Source organism: Eleginops maclovinus, chromosome 11, assembly GCF_036324505.1.
Source record: "Eleginops maclovinus isolate JMC-PN-2008 ecotype Puerto Natales chromosome 11, JC_Emac_rtc_rv5, whole genome shotgun sequence".
Taxonomy (NCBI): Eukaryota; Metazoa; Chordata; class Actinopteri; order Perciformes; family Eleginopidae; genus Eleginops; species Eleginops maclovinus.
Window position 1 is genome coordinate 11558441 of NC_086359.1, and position 12584 is coordinate 11571024.

The 12584-nt window shown below is 37.7% G+C and overlaps 1 protein-coding gene across 2 annotated transcripts in view; it reads right to left on the reverse strand.

Moving 5' to 3' along the window:
• Nucleotides 1–12584, reverse strand: part of LOC134872117 (rho GTPase-activating protein 26-like) — a 72882-nt gene that overhangs the window by 6061 nt on the left and 54237 nt on the right. For both annotated transcript variants that reach the window (XM_063895269.1, XM_063895268.1), the window contains 4 exons: nt 10952–11057; nt 9093–9252; nt 8576–8714; nt 8128–8308 (listed from right to left, as the gene is read on the reverse strand). In XM_063895269.1, the coding sequence (XP_063751339.1) occupies nt 8128–8308; nt 8576–8714; nt 9093–9252; nt 10952–11057 (586 nt within the window). The remainder of the gene's footprint in view (nt 1–8127; nt 8309–8575; nt 8715–9092; nt 9253–10951; nt 11058–12584) is intronic.

Sequence of the window (12584 nt, forward strand, 5' to 3'; positions counted from 1 at the left end):
AGTCAGCAGAGAGGACCTCCCACATAGTTTGGTTAGAACGAAACCCAAATAATTTAGCTGCAAGGAGAAACTGACTCCTTAAAAGCTCTCAATGGGTGATGTGAACGGCTTAATGTGCTCCAGCCCTGACTGAAATAACAACTTTAAATGAAGGCTAATAACCATTATTAGGAAAAAAAAAAACAGTGCATTCCTTTGAGCTTCCAGAGTCGAAACAAAGGAAGAATTCAGAGTACTGATCCTAACATGGCTTTGGTGCTTGGTCAATATATGAACTTATTGCATTTCACAGTCCATAATCATAGGGTACATGTTACATCAAATCAACAGGACCAACATGGTTATAGATAAAAAACATAAACATTGGTTTAATCCGTCTACTCAAATTACACATAGTTTTAGTGGGACTCTTTCCAAGAGATGTTAGGTAGAGTGTGTCTCTACAGTTATTGAATTGGACCCGCAAGCGCACGCGCACACGCACGCACACACGCACACACGTTGATGTTTCATTTTCTATTATCAGGAATGACACGCAATTAACTTTCCATCACATGCTGCACTTATGGATAAACAGTAATCCAGTGTGAGAAGGTGAAAGACTGAGAGGCTTCTTATAAAATAGACTGAGGAAAAGGTGTGGCGTTATAAAGACAAAAAGCACAGGAAAATACAATCATAGTCAACCAAATTACATTTATGCAAGAAGAGGGTTTTTTTTAGGTCATTTTCCATAATGTTTTTTTTTTTTTTGATTACACAGCTTACTCAGAAAAATCTGTCAGAAACAAGATGAGCAGAGCAATGCAGGAACAGATCACCCACCACTTATCCCGTCTGCTGTGCTACACGCCTTCCACAAATCCAGGTTTTTATTTGTTTTACACCAAATGCTGAAGGTGAATCAGGGCATTCGTTTTCTTTACTTTCACTCTGCATATCAGGGCCCTTTCAATAGCATGTCATTTCTTTTTTTAAAGAAATGTGGTAGCCATAGTTACAGTGCTCGTGCTAAGGCAAGATTTGCCATAATCATGGTTTGTTTGTGTTTGGGAATCATTTTACTTCAATAACCACCTTTAACGCTGGTTCATAACAAAAACAGGAGAAGTGATAAATGAAGATGCTCTAAGAAGTCCATCTGCTGATGCCAACAATGCACTCTAAAAGAGAATATTGGCTATAACTCTGCAGTGGAATCACATGTCTTGAAGTGACAAATATAGACAGAGTGATGGATGTGAGCTGGAAAGTTCAATCTTGACCTTGGAAACAGCAGTTGTCAAAATTAATTCAACACATTGGTCCTTCAGTGGCTGTTATGGAGCTTCTCAGCGTATCACACATAATAATGGATGTTTACACTGATTATTACACATGTTTGAAGACTAACATTATAAACTGAAATCTCATTTTAATCTGTTGGTGTGAAATCTCAAAAAGGATCCTGTTTAAAGTCAGATGGTACTCTGGTGTCTGAAATGGATTGTTACTAGGTTAATATAACTAGATAATTACGCAATCATATTCAATACATTTTAGCAATGTAGCTTGAGCTTGTAGCTGTTTTCACGTGTTGCGTTTCATTTCAACGACATTTGCTTTGCATTTTTAACAAAACAAATAAAAGATTGTGCTGTGTTCCCCATTTAAATGTTAAACTGTCAGTTTGAGTGACTGTCTTAAGCATTCATGTTCTCTCTCCATTTGTCACTCACTGATTGTCCGTCAGAGTTTTCTTCTTTCCTTTTTATTTATCTCCCTAATCTAACCCATTCTTATTCTCTCCCTCCCTTAAGCAGAGCTGTTGAACGAGACAAGGAGGGATGATTTCTTTCTGACAATCAAGATACTTTGATTGATTATATAAATCAATAATGTACTCTTGAATGAAGTTTCCTCTTTTCTGTGGTAAGGCTCACATAACTGCAGGCAAGGCAAAAGAGAAAGTGAATTTACTTGTTTGAAGTGATTACAGCCTCACTGTCAGATTCACAACACATATGAAAGCTTGTTTAATGAAACCAAACCCTCCTATCTCCCTACATACACTCCTTGCCAACAGGCCATTCCTTTAATGTGCTACAATACAACACAACACAACACTCTCCTCAAAGAAAACATGAAAAGTGTACACAAAAAAAGAAGAAGAAATCTACCGACATGTGGGACAATGTAAGCGATGATGAACGTTCTTGCAATCTAAACACTAAAAACAACTACCTCCCTTTAGAGAAAAACAATGTTCGCCACCAATATGACACCAAGAACTTGGTGTCTGCATTTCCTGATGACATAAATATATTTTTAAAAGTGATATATGTTGCCAAACTGCAAGAATGGCATGTGATTCCTCTTCAAGTCCTCAACTAGGCCAGTGTTCTCCAGTTGATCGTATCTCTTTTTAGAGTGACAAATGACACCTCTTTTTAAGGTCACGTAAACTTTTAAGGTTTACGACCATGGCAAGATCACTTTACATAGGAATGTGTCATCAACTGTGCAAAAGCCATTCAAAAACTCCAAAACAAACACACTGGTGCAAACAGCTCTGACATATTTTAATAGTGAGCATTGTGACTTTTAGTTTCTACGGTTGTCACAGAGGCTCCATTGAGCCCAACATTGTATCAATATTTATACAGTGAAAGCGATATGCTGTGTATTCTAGCAATACCAATGACAGAAAAGAGGTAAGACAAGTTAGGTTGGTTATTAAACACCGCTGCTGCTGTCATCTGAGTGTACTGTAGGTTAATCTATAGTGACATTAATACTTTTGGGGTTGATACCATTATGAAGCACTGACACCGACTCATCTTTGCAGCTGAACACTTTTACTTACTCTAAATTCCCAAAATACATTCCCACCATGGCAGAACAGCCAGGATTTTCTTTTGAATTTTTTTTACTCTTCCCTGCTTCACAGTTAATGCAAACTCACATTTGAATTTCTTGCACATACCTGTTAAACGCAGCAGATTCTGATTCGGAAATCTTCCTAAATGTTTAATGTAACCTCCATTTTGACAGCCAAAGTTTGACCATAACTTCAAAAGACAAAAGAAAGTTCTTATTCATTTTCCTGTATAATGAAAGCAACTCAAAATGCTGCATATTTTTAAAGTATTTCAGTCTTTCCACCATGCTAAAGCTTTTAATAGGAAAACTTTACTGGAAAATGTTGAATGTTGTAAAAGTTTCGGTATTTAGGAAAAAAGGGAAAGTGGAGAAATTGGGATCAATGATTGGCAAAAACAGCTGTTCTATAGTCTGCTTATTTATTACCATTTAAATGCTGATATTGCATTTTAAATCTCATTCAAACAGAACAAGTTGTTAAATGTGGCCAGAGTGTGAGTGTGCAGATTGTGATGATAGTGGGTGCACAGGAAATCATAACTGATAAATGATATTGACAGCGATGCAGACGGGAGGGCAAGCTGCTAAAGAATGCAAAGACCGGAACATTTTGGCTCGAGTAAGTCTACCCACAACTTTCTCTGATCTAAATGCCTCTGGCAAAATCAAAAATATCCAGTGTTATCAGGGTTGCAGCTTTTACATCTCTTTTTAAGTTGAATCCTCTATGAGTGACCTCCAGTGCTTACTGTCATATCTGAAGATCTACAGTAAGAGCGTGAGAGACATGTGTTTTGTCTGTGTTGTGTCATGTTATATGGTTACACTGTACACGACTACATGTGTATACGTTGTATATAGTTATCTATATCTATTTATTTTCTTCCCCATAGAAGGTTAAGAAGCTGTTCCATACGTTTGTTTGACCTATCCGTTATTTTACTTTATTCTCAAATGTCAAATAAAACAGGAAGAATAGATACAAATTCACAAAACCTTCTGCTTGCAAAGCAGGGACAGTAAGAGACTTTTTAGCCTTTAAGCTTTTACCTCTTAGTACAAGAGATCGAAGGTCAGGAACATGGGTTTCAGCCTTGATATCAATCACAGTATTCTAGTGTCGGTGTATAATGAACTCAGAGGATAGTCAGTAAACTTGTACTCACTCGTCCTACTGTAGCTCACTATCATCTTTCCCAAATTTGACTTTTTGTTTGACTTTTATTTTTGTTACATTTCCTCCAGCATTTCTACAAAGTGTCATGCAGATGTTATTTGCATGTGAGATACCTTAAACAGAAATGTTAAAAGAGGTGTGAGTCCTCCAGGAATTTCTAAGCCAAATACAGTTAAAGAACATGACAAGAGCACGCTGACCTGTAATCAAGGTGTCAAAACAAAAAAAAAGTGCATCTGTCGGTGGGGCTCCTTAACTTCCTTGTTAACCTCCGCCCTTTGTACCTCTCTCTTTTCTTGTATTTTCTAGGAAACCCGTGATGTCTGGTCCCGAGAGATTGAGAAAACATGGCAGGGCTCGGATTTGACTTAAGAACCAAAGCCAAACTCTGTCTGCTGATTGTTGAAATAATTAGACACATTTTTTTCTGTAAATGGGCTTAAAAGTATCAGATATTGAGCATCATTAGCAAGTACTGATCCTTTCCACATTAACAGTTTTTGTTGAAGGGATTGAAAATGAATAGCAATAAAAATAGTATTTTTACTTCTATTAAAATGTCTTGAAAATATATATAATAACAAAAAAAAAGGGCGAAGGAGAGATCCTGACTTTTAATCCTAGTTATGAAGCTTAATAAAAGATAAGGCAACGCCCATAACACATGACCTCAGTTTGACTTTCACTTGAACTCTAATGTCGACAAACAAAGGCTCTTTATCCTTGTCAGAAAATATGAAGAAAAAACCATACCTTGCACTCGACCAAATATTATGATTATTTATGAATGGTATGTGGCCATTTTCATCCCATTTCCACTGCTAAACATGGTTTCTTTCAAACTCATCTGTAAGGCTATTTATTTATTTGTTAAATCCACAAATGGCAGTTATTTTAAAAGAAAACATGTAAACTTTATAAAACAAAACGTGAACACTTTCCACACATTCCTTTTTTTGTAGCCCATGGTGGAAAGGAGCAGGGAGAAGAACATCTTAAAGCATTGTGTTTGTGTGTGTGAGCATTTGAAAACATGAGGTTAAACCTGTTTCTAATAATCTGTCATCATTTCCTCTTGAACTGTGAGTCAATTTAGATCGGATAAGAGCTTTTTTTTACCCCCAGTTAACCCATTTTCTTCATTTTAACTAGATGTTAGGTACATTATAGGAAGTTAAATGATGTACAGCCATTTAACCACATGCAAATAAATAACAAGTAAAATGATCCTGCTTTCATTGTTTAGTCAAACGTTTCAAGAACAACACTGGGCCATTATGTACAACAAAATATCAGTTGGAACCATTTTCATCTAGTTTGCTGATAAGATTTAAGACATTTGAGGACAAGAGCTTGGCTTATTATATCGACCAACATTATAACTACTATACTAAGAACACAGAGATCAAAATGATTATTATGGATTTGTTATTGTCCCTGACTTAAAGAGGACAAACATCATGTGGCACTGTACCTCTAAAAGGAAAACGAGGCAGAATCTATTCAATCTACCCCAATCAAATGTTGCAGCTCCTCCTATTAGTCAAACTGGATTATCACTGACTTTTTTAGAAGATTAGAGATAAACTTTTCTACTCTGTAATGTACGATGTTATCATTGCGGTTTGTTTTAGTCACTGAACAGCTCTATCTTTACAATTAAAATAAAATCCTCAGCTTTGTCTCTTCACACTGAGCTGATTTATTTTCAAACACTTTTTTATAAATTCACTCAAATAATATATATAGTCAAAATCCATCAGCAAGGAAAAGAAGGCTTTCCGTCTGAGAAATTGCACGAATTAAACGATAAATTGGATAGAGCAAAATAAATGAATGTACATCTGTTTTGCCTCTATCACACATGCATGCATACCGTTTATATATCATAGGGCCACAACTTACATAACACTTGACGGCACTCTTCTCAAAAAAAAAAGGCAGAGAGTAAGGATAAAGGGTTGTGAACATATCATTTCCTGGATCATAAGGTGCTCAACTCATAATGGAAAGTCCTTCTGAAATATGATTTCCTGTCTCCAGTTGCTTTTGATGCTCTTATATATCTCTGTCAGTTAAATATGACACGATTCTATCAGTGCTTTATCTGCTGCATCACGGTTAGGTGTAAACTGTATGCGAGGCAATTAAAGTGCTCCCATTTTCCCGATCCAGTTCAGACTTGACATAACACAAACCCCACTTTGAAAAGAACAATACGTTTTTAACTTATTCCACATTCGTTGAAACATTTAGAGGATAAAGCTGCTTATTACTAGGTTTATAGGAACATTTCACTAAATGTTGTAATTAGTGGTATAGCAGAGAATGAAATACAACAGAAAAGGGCTATTACGTCATTTATACTATTTAAGGACTAAGGTCACAGTAATCAAATATTGTTCGTACTAAACTCTGTAACTTGTTTGTTCTGTTTATTAATGTTTGGCTTTTGTAATTAGGGCTGATAAATTGCAAAATGAGGCCCAAGACAATTTCCCCCAGAGGAAAGATATAATAAAAATAGTGCAAGATTTAACTGCAGGTTTTACTACTCAAGGTGTGGGCTGTTATTCACATCTTAAAAATCAAATGATGAGCAATATCATGTACAAATAACTTGTTCTTTTTTATGTTAGGATGAATGGATCACAAAAAAATCCACATACTAGATGTAACATCAACTTTGTGGTTGATGTTCAAACAAATAACAGTGGCATAGAATTAACATCTCGAGGTGAGCATTTAAAGACAAGCTGGATGCAACAAACAATCTCTAATAGTGGAAAAGGAAGAGAGTGAGTGAGTGAGTGAGATGAGCAGTCGTCTTGGTGGCAGGCTGCACTTGAGGACCTGTCCCTCTTATGTCGGTAAATGAGATGATTGGTAGTTTGTATCTACTCTAGATCTCGTAAGTGTCAACACCAAAGATCCCATGATGTCGGTGCCTTTTGTTTGCTTGCTTGCACTCATGTCGCTGTGAATTCCATACGCAGGCGTGTGTTTATCCCTGTTACTAAACTCAGCATGTGTGTGTCCAGTGTTAATGTAATAGAGGTGCTTGGTCTGACCAGTCAAAATATTGGTTGGTCTTTGGTTTCAGTCATGTAAACTGAGGGCCAGACACTGAGACAGCCTGAGAGCGGGCACACTGGGTAAGAGATCCAAGACATACATGCCAGGTACTTGATCGTATTTCAAACTTATTTGAGTAGATTATGTATGCGCTGTATATGATTCAGGTATGTGCATGCATGTAAATGGAATTTCATGTTCATGTTTTTATTTCAGATTCCCCTAATTCAGGGGAAGTAGACATAGCCTCTATTGTTTGGGCAGTTCAGTTCCTTTCTAGGAATGTTTCCCAGATACTTTTGGGATTTAAACCGACAACTTGCCAGTCACAAGACTGCTTTGCTAAGCTTAATATGCTAACATGTGTATATGGGCTCATGTATTCCTGTGAATTTCTCGGTGTATGAAAAAAACTGATTCTTGAACCTTGTGACTCTATTTGTACCTGCATGTCTCTCTATATATAAATGGGTCCAACATCTCTGCCAACCCTACATGCATTACTTACAAACATCTGTGGAGCTGTAAAGCTTTTAGCTATTTTTGCTTTTCTGGGATTTTCTCTTGATGTTCCTTCTCAACGGGTTCCTTTCTTTTCATCGTTATAAGATTATTTATGCAAAGCACTTCGAGCTGCATTCTAGGAAAGAATTCTCTGAACAAATTTGCAGGATTTTTACAAGATCCCAAAACATTTAAAGCAGATGTTGAAGCCCAAAAACATCCCAAAGCATTTCCTCTAAGAATTACACACATTTCCACCACAGCTTACAGAAAACAAGACAGACAATGTTTCTGGCAGGAGAAAATGAAGAGAAAATGGGATGAACAGGAGGAGGTGCTGATTATCTCTGTCATTAATTACCCATAATTGGTTAAACTACACTGAATCTGCACTGCAGTTATTATTTGTTGGGTTGTGTGTGTGTAATTGCATGTACACATGGATATAGGTGCATAAGTGTGGTTGTGCTCACTAAACTAAAACGATTCATTTAGTAATAATCACTTACAGTGAGCTGGGTCTGATCTGCCGGGTGTCCTGCTCTCCGTCGTTGCTGGTCAGGCTGTGTCTCGGGGTGCGACCTTGGCTGCTGCTGCTGCTACTGCTGCTGCTGTTACAGTTTGCAGAGGAGGATATCGGCTGCTGCATCTCGCCGACTGTTGCATTGACAACACTGTTCTTCTTTTCACCTACAAAAACATAGAAAGGTTGTCAAACTCGTTGGTGTTTTTATTCAAAACATGTTGCTAAATTTTAAAGTAGCAACTTTATACTGGCGTGTCTACTTCATACAACTGTTAACCCCATCTGATTATAGGCTTACTGATTCAAATCCAATTTGTTTTCTCTTAGTCTACTACATAACCAAACATATTGGGAGCTAACTCAAATTAAACAAAAATAAAAAAATAGCATATATTTATTTATAATTGGGCATATTAGGTGGTCCAGCTCACCTTTAACAGAATGTGTCGGTGTGTGGAAGAGTGTGAGCGGCCTCTCGCTGCATGACGGGGCTTTGCTCTCCGTGCTTTTTCTCCTGGACAGGTTGAGCATGTTTGTCGGACATGCAGAAGTCGGCACGTCCCTGAATATCTGCATTAACAAAGTACAACACAAGAAACCATGTGAAAAAATGCCCCCAAAAAGTGTTTGTTGAACAAAGTAAACAAGTAGAGTACACCATGTTCTTGTCTCAATTTATGATGATTTGCCTGTTTCAATTGTGACATTTGAACGCAGCTTGCCTGCCAATCCTGGATCTAATAATAAGTGGATCTGAAGTATGTACAATTATTGCGTATATGTAGCAGGTGCGTTTTCAGATATAAATATCTGGATGCATTTCATGTTGTTTAAATGCACATTTACATACAAGTCAACTCCCCTGGCGAAGCCAAAGGATACATTTAAAACCTTAATCACGTGCGGTCGCTTTAGCTTACGTTATTCTTTGTACCTCTTCCATCTTACCTTCTCATGGTGCTCTATGAGGATCTCTACCACAATATTTTGGAACTTGATGTCCATGATGGCTGCCACCGTCTCCTCCTGTGGGCGGAGCAGAGTTGGCCCAAAAACCACGCCCAGATTGGCGATGGTCATCAGGTTCTGCTGGTGATGACTGGCCACACTGTTGGGGGGTGTTAGAAGAGAGTTAGCAAGTCGCATTTACAAATATCAGAACACCTGTCTTTATAGAACAATACAGTTCAATCCACATCTGCACAAATGGCCATCAAGTTGGGTCAGCACCCTATGTAAAAGAAAACTGATACGTAGCTACTTCCCAGACCTGCCATATAATATTGTGTTATTTGTTGGCGGTTGTTATGTGAAAGACGACTTAATTAATGATTATGTTTAATTTTAATTTGAGTAAAATAATCGTGTTTCCAGGATAATTGGAATAAACACAACAATTTGTTTAATTTTTTTTTAGGATTCTGCATGATTGGGCAAGTGAGAAGCTGGTTTACAGTACTAGTCTGAGGTGACATTATAATTGGGAAAACGGTCGATCCTTATTTTTTGAGCACTTTCTCAGACTGTATTATTTTTTCATACTGAGAGCTTGAGATGTGTTGACTCTGAATGAGCCATTCAACCTACAAGCCAGTGAGAATGATATTGAGCAGATGTGATGCAGTATGCCGTGGTAAAGATGTCTATTTCATCAGAACATCACATTTGCTCTCACCTACATGTTTTTAAATGTGGCTGATATCACATTTGCTGCACTTTACATGAAGCTACTGCTGTTGAGGAAAAGCCCCGTAAAGCCAGAGGGGTTAGATCAGGGTAAGGGGTGAAAATAAAATGCCAGTCAGCTGCATTAGAGGAATAATTACACATAATCCAACTGGGCATGCCTTGCTTTTTAGCTTATGGGCTGCAACAGCTTGTGGTTATGTAATCTACGGACAGACATCCTGTCGAGTAACAAATGTTCTTCTCCATAGAATTTACTGTTTTCTATGTACAGCGCTACATAATCATAAATTGATTTTAAGTTCTGGGAGAAAAAAACCCAGAAAGGAAACAACTGATTTGTTTAACACGCGTTAAACATTACAGTGCTTTTCAGCATCAGCTCTTCTGAGAGGTCCTCAAGCAACATTCAATTTGAATCAGCTCAATTGGTATGAATCATCATATTTTCTCCCAGTAAGCACTGACTTGGTAATATGGTAAAAAGCATATAAACCCCAAAATGTTACAACACAAGTGTAACTAACCCTAACAGCATCACGGCTTTATTCCAGCCTAAAGTCAGAACCTGCTTCAGACTGAAATAAAGTCATTTCATTCGAGTTCAACTAAAGTTAAATCAAGTTAATGTCTGACAGGGGTCAACTTTTCAACTGAATTTATACCCAGTTTATCCTTATCACAGGGATAAATATTTGAGGTGCAAATTTAATAAATAAGTGGTTACTTTGTGGATGTGAACATGGCAGCTTCTACGCTTCCTCGAATCCTCAGAAAGACCTGCACCTGAACATTTACCCTTTACTTACCTTCAAGGGATAAGTCGAAAAATAGCTTTAGCCTAATGGCAGCTTGAAGGACTTTCTATTTTGAGAGGACACTGTCTTAATGCCTGTGGTCAAGAGATTACACAGAGCCCTAATTCTTTTCTTCCATGGCAAACAACAACAATCATGATAGGAAGTATTACAGAGATGTAGAAAGAGAAGAGGGCATGAGATAAATATGTTAACAATACACAGCAACTGCTCAAATTAAATAATGCTGTTCCGGAGGTGCACAAGGTCTCCACTATATACAGCAGTGAGAGACTGCAGTTCATGTGCGATATCTCCACCTACTTGGAGAGATGTTTCATAAGCAGTTCCAGCATCTGTCTGTTCTTCTCGGGCAGCCGGTGTACCAGGGCATGGACCTCTGTAACTCGGGCCTCTTGGTTGTCCAACTCTGGAAGAAAAGAGACATATTTAGAGAGACTGTTCAAGAGATAGCGACTTAAGCTTCTGTAATTCCTCATATCCCACATGTAAAGATCAGAAAAAATAAATAGGTGTGTTTACTACTGAGATGCAACCAGTCTGTTTATTCTTGTGAAGGAAGGAAGATGGGTACTGCAACAAATGGTCATTTTTACAAAAAGACATTTGGAATATCTTGGTGTAGGCTAATATAGCTTACCAAATAAATTATGTAAAAAGGACTTTAATCCCACATCATGGTTTTCTCCAAGGTGAAAATTACTCGCATTCAGATGGTCGCCTCACAGAGGTCTCAAAGATATACGTAGTAAATATTTCAAAGACCATGTTTCTTATAAACCAATTGGACAGGGTACATAAAGGCAGACGGTATTTAGGGACAATCTTTTGTTTTAGCTGTTTCATTAAATGTGTAATACAAGCCTTATATTTTATGTTTGAATCTGAGTTTCACAAAAAAGCACTCTCTTAATATAGACTGGAAGTCCATTGTTCATTTTTTACAGACTCAGAGATTCAGAGAGTGATTGAGTCTGAAACAATTGGAGAGCTAGTCACTGAGCGTTTAGCAATGCTGCAAAAAGGCAAATCTGTGTGTCGTGGTGATAAGTCGACATTCAGGGCAAACAGATAGACTGGCAGGCAGAGAGACTTGTTGTTGATCTATGACAACAATAATTCATGGCTGCAGAGCAAATCGATTGAGAGATGACAGCCGACTAACACTAGATAAACCCTCGGGCCCTGGCTGTAAGCGCCAGGCAATACACTCGCAAATGGAAGAGCATCTCTCACACAGACACGTATACACATTTCGAACCAAAAGCTGGAAAGCTAAATACACAAAGCAACATTTAAGATGTACACTGAAAATAGACCACTTGTGGCCACTCACACACTAACACCCACACACTCTCTCAAACACCTAAACCATACACCTGTATGCACCACTGCATTAACGCATACCTTCAAAAAGATGTATAACCATGAAAACCATCACAAACGATATATCCCATTATGTATCCTCTTTACACACAGTATGCACACATTCTGCTATTCAAATCATGTTCCACTAATTGAACACTCAGTAATGTATTTATGAATCAGATTTACAGAACAAAACCCAGCAAATTCAATGCACAATTCAATTAAAAAAATGTCATCCTTGTTTTTCCAATCACACTAGTCTCTGGAATTACTTATGTCAAGAGAAAGTTGTTTGTAACAATGTGTATAATTTCAAAGGAAGCAAAAATGTGATTAAAGTTATAATTTTGGATAGACTTTTGGACATATTTACATGAAAACATTATAAACACACACACCGGAAGCTGCAATGAGTCAAAACAAAAGACATGCCTAACACGTAGGCTGTGACACGTGGGTAGGATGTGAGTCTGAAAGCAGTAACGATGGTGCTGAGTCACAAGTGATTACACCAAGAGGAACCAATTCATCACTGCAGCCTCCATCTCATAAAACACTATACAGAAGG